Here is an 18,034-nt window from a genome sequence, read left to right as displayed (position 1 = left end):
CTGGCCACAAAAGTCTCCAGTTTCATTGCAGACAAAAGCTCAGCCCTAGTTTGCCGGTTTCTTTACACCAACTTCAAATTCTCTCCCCCGCCCCTTGCATATAGAGCACTGGATATGCTAATATTGCTTGGCACATTCCGAATTTGGTCCTTAATACTGTTTTATAGCCATATCACTAATCCTGCATTGTCAGAGAAAATACATTTCAGTGTTCAGTGTTGCTCCGGTAGCTTTAATGGCCCACGAAGGCCTCGCAAATTTCTGGGGTTTGGTTCTCACTTTATATACACGGCCATTTTATGTACATGGCTGGACTCATGTGATCAAAGGCAAAAAGGGATGAAGGTCCCATAGAGTTTATTGAGAAAGATTGCAGAGTCCAGCTGTAAAGATGCCAGATCTCTGTAGCAACATAGTTCTGATCATGTATTTTTGCTTTACAAATGGTTCTTTTATCATTCTGTTATTTGTTAGGTCTGTTGCAACCTTCCCCCACAATATGGCACCCTCCAGATGTGTTAGACTGCAAGTCCCTTCATTCCCAGCCAGCACGCTGGCTGGGACTGATGGGACTTGCAGTCCAACACATCTGGGGAGCAATGTTGTTGAAAAGTCTTGTCTATTGCAACTCATCTCTGTAGAAGGTTTATACATGGTTTTGACATAATGTATTATGTTCTGTCTAGGCTCTTGGTATTGTGACAACCTTTTGAGTTGTACAGTAAGTAAACGTGACTTGACTTGCCTGTTCAGAAAGGTGTGCCTTGCTTCTCTCTTGCTCTTTTTCTTTTCCAAGAAGACTTGTGTTGAAAGGTGTCATGTGATGTGGTCCCAGAGTACTGCTCCACTTGTCTTTTGAGAGGACTTCATTACTGGGCTGGTTTAGACCAGACTTCAGGTTTGGAAGATCTACTTTTGTTTTTTACAGGTCCACCAACTGGAGACTAGTACAAGAGACAGACACTTAGAATTAAAGAATTCTCAGCCCAGGAATTTGTTTTGAGAAGCAGAACTGAATGGAACTCACAGTCATGCACAAAAATCCACTCCTGGTTACTCCAAGCTTTCTTCAGCCCAGCAGTATAATTTATGCTGGTGGGAGGGGCGAGGTCATTTTGTGGCTACTGCTATTGTTAAATAATTGGGAATGAGAAATCCTCCCCGATCTATTGCAGATCACCCAGAGATCTATCAATAGATTCAGATCTACCTTCTGCCCACCCCTGGTTTAGACAATCTTGCACACCATGGAAGATTATCCCCACCACGGTTTGGACGATCAGAAATTATCCTTGGGCTCACATGCCTTCAAACCACGTCAAACCATGGTTCCTGATTCTGGTTTGGAGGCAAACCACGGCTAGCCCAACCTGGGTATGTAACTACAAACTTTGGTTATCGTAAATCAGGAAGCGCGAGAAGGAAGTGGAGAACACATGCACAAACCCAATACTTGTTTACAGGATCATCTGAACCGATCCTCTGTGATAAATCAAGAGGACCCATGGAAATGGATGTGTTTTCTTTTCTTCTTAATGTTGACTTTCTTTTTTCATTAGCCATGTTCCAATGAAAAATTACTTCCATTTAACAAAAAGCAACAAAAGATTCTGTGGCACCTTAAAATGGCCAAGAAATGTATTGTGGCAGAAGCTTTCGTAGGGTTGCAAGAGCCACGCAGCATTTGTTCGCCTTTTAACTTTCAATTAAAGCATCTTATTTCCCAATAAATCAGTGTAGAGAAACGCGAGTGCAGAGAAACGCACACACATACACACACACTCATCTTCTCAAACCTCCTCTTTACCCTACAAGGCTCCCAGTAGAACCGGGAAGGACCCCTAGTGAGCCGCTGACGTTCAGTGTGGATCAGCCAATGGCTGTGCGGGTTTGGTTTGATGGGAGATGTAGTCCAATTCATGGTATAGATAATACCAAGTTAGATGGACCAATGGAGATGGAGTGCTAAATGATATTAATATAATCTTAATTTTCTAATGATAGGTCTCCATATGTGTAGAGATATTCTCTCCAGATGTTTCTGGAAAGTGCAGCAGGCCTCTTCTTTGCTAGTTTTTCTGCAACAGGCCAGGCCAGCTACCTCACTGGGTTCTATTTAGCAAATCCTTTTTAACACCTTTCTGGTAGAGTGATTAAAGTGAGGAGGGAGTGGAAGTACAGGACAACGGTGAAAAGCCTGTGAATGGTTCATTAAACAGAAGGGACTCTTCCTATAGACATGGACGTAAAATTGTGGAGGTTTTGCAGCCTTCTCCAACCTTATGCCTTCCATATGTTTTGGACTTCAACTCCCATCAGCCGCAGCCAGCCTAGAGAATAGTCAGGAATCCTGGGAGTTGTAGTCCAAAACATCTGGAGGGCACTGGATTGGAGAAGGCAGAGGGTTAGAGCAATGTTTTGGAGGTTTCTGATACTATAAGGAAAGATGTGTCCTATTTTTCTGTGAGGGGAACTGAGGTCAAGGAGGAATCTTATTCACCCAAAGGCTCATGACATGTCCATGGCATTGTTGGGGCCTGAACACAGCATTTTTGAAACATAAAAATATGTTATGCTGGGGCTATAGACCTGTGGCAAAACAGGAAACCCAGATCCTGTTTACAGCTCTCCCCTTGCATTTTGTAAACAACAAAAGTGAAAGTTGATGCAGAATTTTCGGAAGCATAACAGAGCATATCTCTAACAACCTTGCCCCGTTCTGGCAATCCTCTCATCCCCACCCCCCATCAATAAGAGGAGCTGAAGGAGGAAAGAGCCCCATCCTGCCATATCCACAGGCCCACTATGACCTGAGATTGGAGGTAACGGGGGAATCCTCTAGGGGGCGGGGTTTGGAGGCTCAACGAGGCTCTGCGGGTTGGATGTGGAACCTCCGTGGGCCAGATTAGGCCTGTGGGCCAGAGGCATGTAACACAGCATGGTGTAGTGGCTAGGGTGTTGGACTGGGAGTCGGGAGATCTGGGTTCTAGTCCCCACTTGGCCATGGAAGCTCCCTGGGTGATTTTGAGCCAGTCACAAACTCTCAGCCCAACCTACCTCACAGGGTTGTTGTTGTGAGGATAAAATGGAGCGGGGGAGGATTATGTATACCACCTTGGGAACCTTAAGGAGGAAAAAAGGCAGGATGTAAATAAATACATCTTTCTATACTTCAGCCTTTATTCTCCACCCCTCTCCAGCTCAGTTGCACCTCTGCCACCACGTCACATATTGTGAGTTACCCCTTAGTGTACAAGCCTCCCTGGGTCCCCTGTATGCCGCTAGATCCAATCCCCCGTTGTATCTGCAACTCTTGTATCCTATCTCTATGCAGGTCTTGATGTGGGTCCAAAGTAATGGCTCTTTGATTATTTTGACTAACCAAAGTCAGAGAGCCAGTGTGGTGTAGTGGTTAGAGTGCTGGACTGGGACTTTGGAGAAATTCTAGTCCCTGCTTGGCCATGAAACTCAATGGATGACTTTTGGCCAGTCACCAACTCTCAGGCTAACCTACCGCACAGGGTTGTTGTGAAGATGAAATGGACCACATACGCTCCCTTGGGCTCCTTTGGAGGAAAGGTGGGATATAATGATAACTATGAGCTTTAGAAATGTAATAAAGAAAGAACGAAATATATTTTCTAAAGTACTCAGTCACATCCCTTTGTTGTTTGCATCAAGTGACCATGCCTTTAATAAACTGAAACTGGGAAAGGATCACCTCAGAGCTACCACAGGGCAAGAAAGGCTTAACCAACTTGTTGTGGTCTCAGCAGAAAGTAAGCTTGCTAGGCAAATCTCTTTTGATAATTTATTTTGGTATGTTTGCGAAAATGAAAGCAAAGAAGTCATTCAAGTCATTTTAAGTATAGGATGATTAATTATTACATTAAAGGGTTTTTTTTAAATTATGCAGTCTCTGAGAATTGCATCTCTTAATATCAGTCATTGTAAATAAGGATTACAGGTTCTGTGATAATTCATAATTTCTTGAGATCGTAAAATAATCCCTTTACGTTCCATTAAAGTAGGTTTACTTCTCTAACGAATTGGCATTTGTGTTAATGAATTTATCCTCAAATACTGCATGCAAAACTATGTGATACATTTATTATGCCACTATTCCATGCATTTAGATGTGCTCGATTATCTACTGACAGCATTGTGGGGTACAGGAAGAGGGCCCCAAGATAGTTTTGCCCTGAGGCCTGGGTTACACCTCTACGTCCTGGGTTTGGTTCATGCGTGCGCACACACATGGGAAGTTGTAAAGTCTGGGGCTCTGTACCCCAATACTGTTTATTGCTTGGGGCGAGCAGAAGGTCAGTCAGGATTTATGAACAGATCTCTGGGTGATTTGCAATAGCAACAGCAAACAGCCTCCCCTCTCCCCATCTAAATTAGGTTGCTGAAATGAAGGAGGGGTGGGGGGTGGGGACCAGAAGTGTGTCATTGTGTGGCAGGACTGTGAGCTCAATTCTGTCACTGAACGACACAAATTCCTGGGCTGAGCCTATGCCCAGAGGCACCCGTTCTAAGTGTACATGCGCGCCTCTAAATTACATTTTTGCACCTGGCAAAAGTTGGTGGACCTCTGGTTTCTGGCAGAAAGTGAAGTTGATCCCATGTGCCTGAAGTCTGCCCTTGTTAAGATCTGTTCTGGCTAGCTGCAGATCTCCGAGGTCTAAGGCAGGGGGCTTTCCCAGCCTTTCTACCTGAGGTGCCTTTTAAAGTGGAGATGCCAGGATTTGAACCTGGGACGTTGTGTGTGTCGGTCTCCATCACTGGGGATGCACTGCCTCTTCCTCCACCTTTGAATTGGTGAGCCATAGCCTGGTTCTTAACTGAACAAGTGAGCCAAGCCATATGCAACAGAGGAATGTACCCCCCCCCCACCGTTCCTGATTCACAAAACCATCTGCGTTTTTTTGGCGGGGAGGGGGATCTTTTTTGGCCCAAAGGAATTCCGACTTGCTTACGTAGGCTGTGTTTCTAAAGCTGGGCTAACCCTTTGTGCGAGTGTAAGGAAAGTAGGCCTCACTTGGGTATCATCCTGGGGCGCTCTTGGCCTCTGACTCATCCACCACTCTCAAAGGACCCTTTCTTTCTTTCCCTGAGACCAATGTTGCATCATTTACCGGAATTGTTCCTCTGCACAATAAGTCCCCCCCCCCCAACCAAGTGGGCAGAGCTTTTGTTGCTCAGTGCTTTTGTCCCAAGACTTGGAGAAACTGAACCTTTGTAGGAGTGCCTAAAAATAAACTTTTCACCTCCCCTCTGTTCCTCTCCCTTTCCAAATGTGTGTGAATCCCACAACCCAAACTTTTTCTTTACTCGGATTTACTTGGAAGGATGGCCAATGCGTTCATTGGGAGTTACTCCCAAGTAGGGCATGCATTGGATTGCCGCATTAGGCTCAAGAGAATCTTCTGAAAGAGGGTTGAAAGTAGTTTGAGAGAGGCATTGCAATTTTGTCTCACTGTCACTTCTGGTCAAACAGATTTTGCAGAATTATGTCGCATCAAAAAACCTACCAAACCTGTTTACTATAGGCAGCACTGCAAGGGCACGCCACAACCAGTGATCCCTCTTTGAAGCCAACTCGTGGCGGGGGGGCGGGGGGGAAACAACCACTGTCATCTGTCTCCAAAGATTTGTTAGGTTGTGTTCCTAAGTGCACTTATTTGGAAGTAACTTACACTGAAATGGCTGGGGAATTTATTTGTGAGAACTTGTTTGCATCTGTTATTCATGAGGCCACAATCAATTTTGTAAAATAATGTCATTTGTTCTTTCGTTCTAGGAAGATTGGTATGTTTCAGAGTTAGGGCATTTTCGTAATCTACTGCATAATATATAAGTAGGTCTGCGATGCCTTGAGATAACGCATGTGACACATTTTGGACACTGGGAAAGTGCCGTATGTATACTGGGCATTATTGGTATCTTTTGAATCCAGCTCATCTTTGAATGCTCAGGACAGGAACCTTTGAAAATCATGCCAACGTTTCAAATACTTAAAATGAAATTACCACTGATTTCCAGCTTTTAGATGGCAGGTGGGACACCAGCAGCCTTCTAGATGTTCCGGTCCAATAACAGCTGGAGAGCCACAAGTTGCCCACCCCTGTTTTAGATGGTAAACCTCTGGGCAACACCAGCAGGGAGAAAGGTGAAAGCATGTGAGGAAGCAGGATAAACTCTCCAGGCTTCACGTAGTTTTGCCATTGGTTTCTTCTTTGACAGGGCTGCGATCCCTTGGCACAGACGCAGCGCAGCAAGTTGCAACACCGCCGCGCACGAATTAACCAGCAGATCAACAAGGAGGTGAGGATGCGAGCCGGTGCGGAAAACTTGTTCAGGTGAGTCATGGTCCATCTTCAGCCTGTTGCGCTCTATTGTTTTCTTTATTAACTGCATTTGCAAGATGATGAGAGCTAGAACCTTGTTCATTTCTTAAAAAAAAAAGTTGGGATTCTCAGGAACCCACTGTACCCTTCACTACGACTTAAAAAAAATGAATTTGGTGTTCCAAAGCAGCACTCCTGGAGGGCTCCAGATTGAGGAAGGTTTAGGTAGAAAGAGGAACGGGTTTCCAGTATTCTCATGATGTGAGGAATGTTGGAAACGAGGCTCTGTAATTTGTGGCTGTAGACCAAACCAAGTTCTTGGAATATCCCACGACATCATTTTTCTAGGCATTCAGTAGACGTGTGTCTCGATAAAAGAGGCAGGGCAGCATGGAACTGCCAGATGCCCAAATGCCCAGCTACGGGAGGGGTTAGCAACAGGAGCCCCCCTTTGCACAGGCCCATGAGGCGAAGCCGGGAGCTTCTCTTTTCGGGCTCGCATACAACGGAAGAAGATGCTGGGAACCAGCAGGGATAATGAGTCGGGTGAGGGAGGGGAGCGTGTAGGTCACGGAGGCTGGGTTGCTGCAGTTCTCAAGTCAGCGATTAAAAGCCGAAGGAGTGTGAAAAGGAGGTTGAAAGAGGCGGGGGGGGGGGAGTGTGGAGAGTTAATCTGCCCCCTCCCCGCTAGATGGAAGAAATGCGTGGGAGATTTGGAATGGGCTCCATGAAGTAATTAAGAAGCACCTCAGAAGCAAAACACCAGATGCCGGGGGGGTCGAAATGGAGCTCCTGCGTCAGCAGGCCGGACCTCCTCCAGATAGAGGGACCCTCCTTAAAGCTTATCTGCATTGAAGGTGACGTGCAAACATCCCAGCAACAGACACTCCTGGATTTAGGGGTAGGAGTCGCCCACCCAGTCCTCCTGCTTAGAGTATTTGAGGGTCATCCTGGCGTAACAGCACCTGTATCTGGGCTGTACCACCTCAGGCTGTGGGTGGGGGATTCAGATGACTAAATGCTTCTCTGTTCAAAAAGGTTCCCTCAACACAGAAAGCTAATGTGTCAGGGAGAAGGGTTCTAGACTTGCCTTCTTCCTGAGATGCTAGTTTTGTATGTGAAGGTAACTGGGGGGGGGGGCGGTTATGGGGAGAGCATTCCATCATTTGAGGCCCCCCGCAGTCTGAAATGGTACAGTCCAGACACAAGCATGCTATGTCATCTACTGCTTGTGAGGTTTCGGTCTAAGTCTATCTAAAGCAGCGTTCCCCAACCTGATGCCCTCCAGATGTGTTGGACTACAACTCCTGGCTGAGGGATGCTAGGGGTTGTAGTCCAACACATCTGGAAGGCACCAGGTTCAGGAAGGACGGTATAAACAAATGCAGTCAAATGCTTGGGCCTCCGGTGGTGGAAATTGCACTTCTCTCTCCTCGGCACCCAAATGGCCCACCACTTGGGTTGGGGGAGGAACCACAGTTCAGTGGGAGATCATGCATGATTCCACCTGGAAGCAGAAGCCTCCAGGTTCCATGGACAGCACCTCCTGTTTAAAGGATTGGGCTTGCAGGTGATGGCACCGACCTCAGCCTGACACCCTGGAAATCCACCAGACTAGAAGGAAAATTAATCTGACCTGATATAGCACAGCTTCTGATGTTTCACTTTTCTGACTGGTTCATATGTATGCGCCCAGCACACAATAAGGGCAATACCAAAGGACGACCTGCATGTGTGAATAAGCTATCACAGATCCCTCCCACACCACATCACAGCAAAGTTCCCAGTGGTGCAGTGGTAAATTTTGATATGCAGGCGTTCATCGTGACAGTCTCCGTAGCCACGCCCTCAAGGAGACACGAAAAATGCAGGCAGCTGTGTTGATCCATACTAACAAATCAGTTCTAGCCATTTTCATCACCACCAGGAGTAGGTCTTTTGTGAAGCTAATGGGACTTATTTGCCCATTCAGGACCAGCCAACCTCAAAATACTTGGCATGACATGACAACATAGAACAATATATATTGTTGCTGGGAAAATCCATCTCTCCCGCCCCCCTGGTACTGTGAGAATTTCAGCTAAGCTCGGAGAGAACAGAGATTTCTGCGGGGGCAAGTGAATTCAATGTTGCTGCTGATTTTGAAAGTCCCTGCAAGCCCAGGCACATTCCATCACTGGGAGTTCCATAACCTCTCATATATATATATTTATATTTATTTATTTATTAATTATACTGCCCAATAGCTGAAGCTCTCTGGGCGGTTCACAGAATTAAAACCACAAAAATACAACAGAAAATACAATATAAAATATAATACATTAAAACTACAGAATAAAAATACAACCAGAGTAAAGCCTAACAGCAGTGCAGATATTTAAACACGTATAGAAGATTTAAGAGAGCAGAGCTAAAAAACTGGATGCTAAAAATGCCTGGGAAAATAAAAAGGTCTTCACCTGGTGCCGGAAAGAGTACAACATAGGCACCAGGTGAACTCTCCTTCCACAACCAAGGTACCACAGCAGAAAATGCCTTTTTCCTGGTAGCCACCTGCCTTACCTCTTTTGGTAGGAGCTCCTGGAGAAAGACCCTTGAAGATGGACTTCAGCCCTTATGAACTGAACCATAAAAATCACGGATCCGGCACTTATCGGCACCAGTACGGATCCTCATGAGCTCACATGACTCCTGAAGAGAACACCCTCCAAACCACCATCCAATCACAGAGCACATCTCCCTCCACAAACCGAACCACAAAAATCACGGGTCTGGCACTCACAGGGTCCACCACATCACAAAAACATGGATCCTCATGATTTTCGCGGGGAAAATCCTCCAAACCACCATCCAATCACAGAGCACATCCTCCTCCATCAACTGAACCACAAAAACCATGGATCTGCCACCTGTGGGTGCCTCCACAGTGTAAAAACATGGATCCAAGGCACAGATCCTTATGGACCTCTGCATTTTGCCAGGGATGGGCAGCACTGGGTTCTGCCGTTAGAGTCCACAGTTCAGGAAGTTCAATCCATGAAGGTATCCAGGGCCCCCTTTGGTCAGATATTGGGCTTCTCCACACCAGGTTTTTATCCTGCCACTTCTGCTTCTGGATTTTTTGTGGGATTAAGATCGGCTCCCTCATGTGCACTTCCTCTCCCCCCCCCGCCTGATTGCCTTTATCTGCAAGTTCTATATATTTCCTTATACAGCCACTGAATGGCACTGCTGTTATAGTGAACCTCTCTCATATCATCTCAAATACAATGCTTCACATCAGTTCTCACATTCTGTTGCTGGCCTTCAAGGGTACCATCACCAGGCAATGTGCCTGCATGTGTGATTGATTGATTGATTGATTGATTACATGTATATCCCACCCTTTTTCCTCCTTGAGGAACCCAAGGCGGTGTACATAATCCTCCTCTCCATTTTATCCTCACAACAACAACCCCGTGAGGTAGGTTAGGCTGAGAGTCTGCGACTGGCCCAAAGTCACCCAGTGAGCTTCCATGGCTGAGTGGGGACTAGAACCTGGATCTCCCGACTCCCAGTCCAGCACTCCAGCCACTACATGACACTGGCTCTCTTAGCGTTAGAAAGATCTCCCTAAGAACCAGTGGAAGTCTTTTATTTTGTAGCTAACGACCCTTGCCTTCTTTTTTGGAAGGGGCCAAAGCTCTGTAGCTTTCCACGCGGGAGTGGAAAGGTTCAATCCCTGGCATCTCCAGTTAAACAAAATCTCAATCCAGGAAAGACCTTGGTAGCTGCTGCCAGTCAAAGTAAACCGTTCTGGCTCCAGGGAGAATTCAATTCAGCCTGGTCTTTCAGTCCTCCACCTAGCTCAGTGGGTCATCTCCAGCAGCTGGCTAAGCAGACACTCCCAGGACACTCATGAGTAGGCTATGATGGAGATCATAGGGTAGGAAGGGACCTTAGAAGTCAACTAGTCCAGCACACACATACCCTGCTCAATGCAGGATCTGAAACGCAGAATGCAACCACAGCATCCCTGACACTCAGCCAAGCGATTTCCATCCTCTTGTTAGATTCCAACACATATTATTCTGAGGCTTTCCGTCCCTGGGGAGGTTAGATATTTGGCTGTCCCACCTAGTAGCCACTGACAAACAGCTTTATACCATGAAGACAGCAATCCTGTGGTCCCTGGGAGAGTATTACAGGGGCCATAAGATTGCTCAAGAAAATCTTTCAAAAGTCTGAGATGGCGCTCCAGCCTCAGAAGGGGGAGTTGGAGATCCAACCCCCCTCCCTTGACCCCTTGCAGGCAGTGCAGAAAGAACCGCACCAGCTTCACTCCCAGGTCGGAAAAGTGACCTTGGAGGAGGAGGAGGAGGAGACCAGAGAGGCCAGGATACAAGATATCCTGAGCCTCCGCCAGCCACCTTCTCTCCCCTCTGAAGCACCCTCACTAGATGAGCTGAAAAGCCGGTCTAGTGGAAATCGTGCAAGATGGAGGACAGGGAGGCAAAGATCGCCTCTGCTGCTCCTCCTGCCCTGCCAGCTACAGGCCAGCTGGGCATAAGAACCTCAGAAGCTTCCACGTTCAGAGGCTTCCAAGCAGCAAGGATGCAGTCAATAGGACTGCGCCCCAAGTTTATTATGCTAATGGACATTGCTCCATGTGGCTCTGTGCTCCCTAGATGCAGTTGAACAGGGTGTGAAGAAATATATTTCCTTGTTGCCCTCTTGGGCTTAGGAACGTTAACCAGTCCTGACCTGTGTGAATGCGAGAGATAGTCTAGGGTAGTGGCTGGAAGAATGTTGCTTTTGGAGCTGGAAGCCCAGGTTCATATTCCCACTCAGTGCAAAGCACGCCCTCCTGCTGTCGCCTACCTAACACGGCTGTTGCGAAGATAAAATGAAAGGGCTTCTCGGTACAAATGTGACAAATAAGGTGTGTGTTCTGTTTTCCCCCCTCTGATTTCAGGGCCACTAGTAACCACAAGGTAAAGGAAACAGTTGCCTTAGAACTCAGTTATGTCAACTCCAACCTGCAATTACTGAAGGAGGAACTAGAGGAGTTGAATAGCTGCATGGATGTGTATCAGAATGACAGGTAAGACGAACTGAAGGGGCTTTTAATAGACTGGTTCTGTTGATTTCTTTCATTGTTGTGTTTTTAATTTATTTGTTTTTATGTTATACTTTAAGATTTTGTTTTTAATCATGAGCGCCATTTTGGGGCGGAAAGGCAGGATATAAAATAGATAGATACCTTCTTCAGGGCATGAGGGAAGATGGCATTCAAAGTATAACGTTCTGGAATTGTCTCTGTAGGACCATGATTTCCAAACATTTGGGGGCCTTTTCAGATGGTCTCATCCACTGGTGTTGGACTATGATTCCTATCATCTCCAGCCAGCATGGAGAGTTGGAGTTGGGAGTCCCGCACATCTGGAGGGCACCAGGTTGGGGACAGCTGATGTTAGTTGTGTCCTGAACTGGTGACCGCTATGAACCGTCACATGGACTGAGAACCTGGCTTAGAACACTCCCAGTGTCCCCTTGGAACGCTACACTGCAGAGAGAATCAATAATGGGGACAAATGGACCTGGTTTGCACATAACGACAACCCAGAGTATGGGTTGAATCATGGATTGTCATTGAATCGTGGATTGTTGTGACATGTGAACCCTCCACTATGGCTTGTCTATGAGTTGTGAACCATGAAAAACACAGATTTCACAACCCAACAACAAACCATGGGTTCTCTTCCTGGGTTTTTATGGTTAACAACCCATAGTTAAACCATAGTGGAGTGTTCACATGTCATGACAACCCACGATTCAATGACAATCCATGATTCAACCCATACTCTGGGTTGTCGTTATGTGCGAACCAGTCTTTGAGGGCAGTGCACCGGCCATCGCTAATTTTCTGCTTGAGGAGCTCCTGAAAGAGTCCCAAGGTTTTCCGGATGGCAAATTTGAAAACCACCACCTTTAAACACCTATAACAGCAAATAGCCTCACAGATTGTTTACTGAGGTAATTGTGGGGTGAGCTTATTTACACAGCCAAGGTTTCAGCAGATATTTTGTTATTCCAGGGATTACCATCCCAGTCTGTGCAAACAAGATATTGCAGGATGTTTGAGCTGCTTCCTCCTGCTGGAACACCTTTGCCCATTTGTAGATGACCGTGTTTCTCTAGGAGAAGGGAACATACCAGCCATCGGAGATAACATAAAGATGGCTGTTTATATGACCACCTGGTACAAATAATATATTCTGTAATTTATAGGTTAGATTATGTCTAGGGTAAAGGAAGGAATGCAAGGTGCAAAAGAAATCAAGGACCATCCAAGTCAAAAGCAGCCATTTGAATTGTACCCAGAAGAAAACAGGAACCCAGAACGAACGCTGTCTCCATACAGTGATGAAGACTGCAGTCCTACCCACAGTTTACCTGGGAGTGAGCCCCATTTAATACAGTAGGGCATAATGCTAAGTAAACATGCTTAGGGTTCCATTGCAATGTTCTTACTAGGATTAGGATTACACTGCGATCCTTCCTAGGATTACTCTGCTGTTCTTACCTAGTAAGAACATTACTCTGATGTTCTTACTAGGATGACTAATGATTGAGACTTAGGCCTGGCTTGGACGTAATGGCTAAACCATCCTTCGGCTGTCGGGGCCATGCCATGGGCTTCTGCCTCCTTCTTGCAGACTCCAAGTCCTTCTGGCTTTCCTGGTTAATAGCAAACAACAGTTTGAAATGGGTTTCCACAAAACGTTTTACTAGTATATGGTCATTATTAGGGGCATGGGTGGAACTGTAAAAAAAGAAAACCCAGCTCCTTAAGAAACAAAACGTGTTCTTAGTAAAATGCACCTTCCTGGTCCCTGGTTGCAACAGGCAACTAGGCAGGAACTCTTTTCATGCCTTACGGTACGCAGAGTCCTAAGGGTTTTGGTTTGCTTGTTCACTTAGCTCCCTGTCCTATATGTAGCCACCAGTTTGATCTGTTCGCTTCTCGACTTCAGTGTTGGCTTGTGGTACTTTTCAGACGAGTCTTGTTTGTTTTTTAAGCATTGTACTTGCTTTGAAAGAATTACTGGCCCAGCCTCATCTTCTTAAGGGGCTGATCCTGCCAGTGAACTGACCTGGTGCGATTCCTAAACAGAGCTCATCTTTTTATCCTTGCGAAAGAGATGGAACTCCCTCTGCGGCTGCCTCAGACTTGTCAGCTCAAAATAGCTGCCCTCCTGCGCTGATCACAGGGTGCCTCTGCCCTGGCACAGCAGCCTTTATTAGTGATCTGCCACAGGAGCTCCTGTTTTTTCTGTATGAGGGAAGGTTTTGCGCCAGCCCCGTCCTCAGTTGGCTGCTCATCCGGAGTCTCCTGTGGTCGTTGCGTACATTCATTTGTTAAATTTGTATCCCATCCGTATAGCCACCACAATAAAAAGAAACATGACCGAAACAATCCAGCGATTACAGCCTTTCCCAACCTGTTTGGACTACATCTCCCAGGATTCCTGATCATTGGCCATGCTGGCTGGGGGATTATGGGAGCTGTAGTTCAACGTATCTGTAGTGCAGCAGGTTCAGAAAGGCTTGATTACTATTTAAAACTAACTAGAGCCAATACCCAGTTGTTGTTGTGGTTTTTGTCGTTGTCATTAATCTTGATTGCTAGTGACATTTTATCCCACCATTTCACAAGGCAGTTCAGGACAGTGTACGCAGTTCCCTCAACTACCCCGTTTTATCCTCACAGCCAACCTGTGAAATAGGGGCACACAATCCTATGCATGTTTAGGCAGAAAAAAGTCCTACAACATGGCTGGCTAGGGGAGGCTGGGAGTTGTGGGACTTTTTTGTTAGTTTAAATACGCATAAGATTGCACCCTGAGCCTTGTTGGAGTCAATCAGGACAGCAGAATCAGATGCCTGGTCCCACTGCTACCGTTGCACATGCTGTGAGTGGAAGAGAGTTCCATTGACAGCAATTAGCCATGAAGGCTTTATGGCAGCCTCTTCCAGGATGTGTTGGACTACAATTCCCACAAGTCCCAGGCAGCATGGACATTGGGCAAGCTGCTGGGGTTGATGAGAGCTGTAGTCCAGCCCATCTGGAGGGCGTGAGGAACGTGGGGGGAAGCAGGCTATTCCAAATAGCCAACATAACATCTTTGTTTTAACAAAATATATGTACTTTCATCATCTGTTTACAGTGTGTTAAAAAAGTAATTATTAAAAGACTCCTGAAGCATGCTGGGGAAAGGGGGACCAAAACAGATTTTAGCAGTGGATTGGGAAATGGCAGGTGTACGTGTCTCTTCTGAGGAGTGAAGGTGGGAGGAAGCTCACTCTGCAGCCAGAACGAAATGCTCCGGCTCCTGTCTGTATGTACTCTGGCATGCACCCAGAGATTCCAGAGGAATAAGGACTGGAAGTGAAAATGCTGCCACCAACCTTTGATCTGTTCCTCTGTTTTAGTGACTCCATTAGCGTCCCCATGATCCCTCTGGGGCTGAAGGAGACCAAGGAACTGGATTGGGCAGCTCCGTTGAAGGTAAAGGAAGCTTCTTTGCTGAGTGGAGCGTGTCATGATCCAGGCTTCCCAGAGGTGGCTTTGGACTAATAAGAGGCAGAGAGGGAGGGATGCCAAGCAGCATTCATGCTTGGCAGAACACCGACACTTCCAGGAGATTCCCTGAAGAGAGAGACTCGTTCCCGTGCCAGTGTGCTTCTTCTTGGTGTACATGGGATGCATAGGGGGACTCGAGATGCATCAATGGCCATTACCCATGAAAACCAGCCTCTTTCAACTGGGCACCCTCCAGATGTGTTGGACTACAACTCCCATCATGCTGGCTAGGGATGATGGGTGTTGTAGTCTGACTCATCTGGAGGGGGCCTGGTTGAAGGAGGCCGCTTTACAGAACCTCTGTGTCCAGGTGAAGTGTCCTGCTTATACGTCAGTTGCAGGGGAACAACAGGTGAGCTGGGCAGAGGGGCTGGTTCCTTCCTGCCGTTTTTGTGGGCTTCCTGGAGGCACCTGGTTGGCTGTTGTGGGAAGCCAGTGAGCGAGCCACCAGTCGCGCCTCTGATCGAAGGGTTAAATGTTCTTAAACATACTGCCTTCCCAGGAGCTTGAATGGTGTAGAAATTGGGGGTGGGATGGCTTGGGGGAGGAAAATCAGCAGACGGAAGGCCAACTTTCTCTGTGTTTGTTTATGTATTAATTACACTTCTATACCACCCAAGAGTCCAAGTTGTCTGCGCTGTGTACGATGCAGTAAAGCCTAAAATACAAACAGTGACACAGAAGAAAGCAATGTTCCTTTCCCCACGCCCAGGAGATGATCTGGGACCACTACGGTGAGGACAGCGCCTTGTTCGAGACGGAGATCCGAAACCTTGCCGAGCTGCGGCAGGTGTGTGGCTCTTCCTTCTGGGAGAGAGCTCTTCTTCTTCATTACAGTTTCGGGAAGACTTACCGTGTTTCCGCCGCCTTCTTAAATTTCTGAGCGCGTAGACATGTCTTGGATAGAGTTGATCAGGCTTCATTTATGAATGCTAAGGGATTGAGCTGAGTATCGGGACATCCCTGGGGTCCCAACCTCGCCCCTGCCAGGCAGCCTCTGACAAGCCGCTCTCCCAGCCTCAGGCTTGCTACGATATGGGCAAAATAGCACTGACCTACCTTACAGGTTTGCTGTCCACATTAGAACCTGCTTATATGCTATGCGTGAAGCTCTTTGAATGCTTCTAAGCAGTACCAGTGCGTAAGTAACAGCACTGTGTTGATATTACATACCTGGTGATCGAGTAGGGTCGCCTATCTAGACAGCCATCGTGGAGAGCATTTACGTCTTGATTATCTCTTACACAGCACATAGAAGGCGGCCCCAGACCAGGTCACACTCTTGGTCCATTTAGCCCAATATCATCAGCTCTGGCTGGCAAGCAGCTTTCCAGGATCTCAGGCAGAGAAAGTTTCTCGGTACCTGCTAACTGATCCCTTTAACTGGGCCTTCTGCATGCAGAGCAGTGGCTCTAACACTGAGCAATGGGCTTTTTCCCCCATATATTATTATTTACATATTTGTCATATTCCCAGGAGCTCAAAGCGGCAAAAATGTAGTTGTCCTATTTGGCCCTTGCGACTGCCCTGCGGGGTAGGTGAGGCTACAACGTGCAAGGAGCTGACTAGCTGAGCACGGATTGGTGCACCTGGAATGGTGACATCAAAGCCCAGTGTTCCAGCCACTGCAGCTCAGGACTAGAGATGTAAAATTTCCGGAAATGTTGAGGCCGTGGAACAAAACCAGTTTTTTTTTCCGGGGGGGGGGGGGGTGTTAGAAACATTGGAAATTTTGGAAAAATTGAAAAATAAGCAATACTTTTTTTTTAGCGCTCTTTACAGATCTAAAGTCACTTTGTTGCTTTAAGACAGCCTTCCCCAACCTGGTGCCCTCCAGATATTTTGGACTTCAGCTACCATCAGCCTCAGGCAGCATGGCCACTGGTCAGGAATGCTGGGCTCTGTAGTCCAAAACATCCGGAGGGCACCAGGTTGGGGAGGGCTGCTTTAGGAACATAAAGCAGCCTTTCTCTTCCTAAAGTTAGTTTATGTATGACTTAATTTGCTCGTAAAATTATCATTATAACACTTTAAAAAGTCAACTTAATTAGTAAATTTGTAATTATTGTCTGAATAGATTAGAGCTACTTTAAATGACTGCTACAGCATCAGAAACACAGGACTCTATAGAACAAAACCCAAGCTCTCAGGAATGCACATTTACTGTCAAGAATGCACAGTGGTGACCCTACTCACATGTTGGGAAATGAGCAGAAATATCTATCAGTAACATATACTTTAGAGCAATAATTTTAATAAGGGATGACAGAACTAACTATGCTCGGAATCATACAGAGAGGATTAAAACATTTTTCCACATAGCTTAATCATTTCCAGACATTTTACATCTCTATTCTTTCTATAAAAGTGTTCTTATTACCTAGTTTTTAGAAATCATTTTGGGAGGAGTAAACAATATATAAATAATCTTAAATTCTACAAGAAAATATTTCATAATCCAAAGCTTTTCAATTTTTCCTATTTTTCAGGGGAAAACAAAAATGGTCTTTGGGGAAAAAACGTTTTTCCCCTGCATTTCCCCCCCTTTTTTTTTTCTGGGCCTTCACATCTCTACACAGGACACATGAAGAAAAAGCAGCGTTTTGGATTTGCATCACATTCTCTCTGTCTGTCACCTTTCTTCTCCTTCCCTTCCCCACAGGCCATGCGGACCCCCAGTCGGAATGAAGCCGGCCTGGAACTGCTCGTGGAATATTATAGCCAGCTCTACTTCCTAGACAACCGTTTCTTCCCTCCCAATAAGAACCTGGGCCTCTTCTTTCACTGGTTAGTGGGCATTTTTTGAGTTTGCCAACGGAATGAGGGTATTTCATTCAAGGCAACAAGCCTTGTTGGCCATCCAAAACTACCTCTAGTGATTGTCTTGGGAGCAGGAAATTTGGGCTAAAATACGTCCTCCCAAGGTCATGAAATGTGTGGGCACCGTTCTTTAGTCGCATTTCCCCCACTGGATTGCTGCAAAAAGTGGGCAGCTGCAAGAGGTCTAGGGGCTATTTTCTCCCCCTTGCAGGCAGCACCCCTCCTAAAATTTATTTTG

At 46.3% G+C, this 18,034-nt stretch overlaps 1 protein-coding gene across 8 annotated transcripts in view; it reads left to right on the top strand.

Moving 5' to 3' along the window:
• The window catches only part of RHPN1 (rhophilin Rho GTPase binding protein 1), a 53,539-nt gene that overhangs the window by 10,591 nt on the left and 24,914 nt on the right, over positions 1–18,034 (top strand). For 6 of the 8 annotated variants that reach the window (XR_014789954.1, XM_084848594.1, XM_084848593.1 and 3 more), the window contains 5 exons: positions 6,247–6,362; positions 11,305–11,433; positions 14,826–14,901; positions 15,689–15,766; positions 17,639–17,763. Coding sequence is in view for 7 of the 8 variants with exons in the window: in XM_084848594.1 (XP_084704720.1) it covers positions 6,247–6,362; positions 11,305–11,433; positions 14,826–14,901; positions 15,689–15,766; positions 17,639–17,763 (524 nt within the window). In the remaining variant the exon portion in view is untranslated. Of the gene's footprint in view, positions 1–2,674; positions 2,823–3,334; positions 3,580–6,246; positions 6,363–11,304; positions 11,434–14,825; positions 14,902–15,688; positions 15,767–17,638; positions 17,764–18,034 lie in introns of those variants that run through there. The other 2 variants (XM_084848592.1, XM_084848597.1) reach the window with 2 other exon arrangements.

Source organism: Heloderma suspectum, chromosome 4, assembly GCF_057233095.1.
Source record: "Heloderma suspectum isolate Gila_16-S chromosome 4, 16-S_ref, whole genome shotgun sequence".
NCBI classification, from domain to species: domain Eukaryota; kingdom Metazoa; phylum Chordata; class Lepidosauria; order Squamata; family Helodermatidae; genus Heloderma; species Heloderma suspectum.
This window is presented reverse-complemented; position numbering and strand designations above follow the sequence as displayed.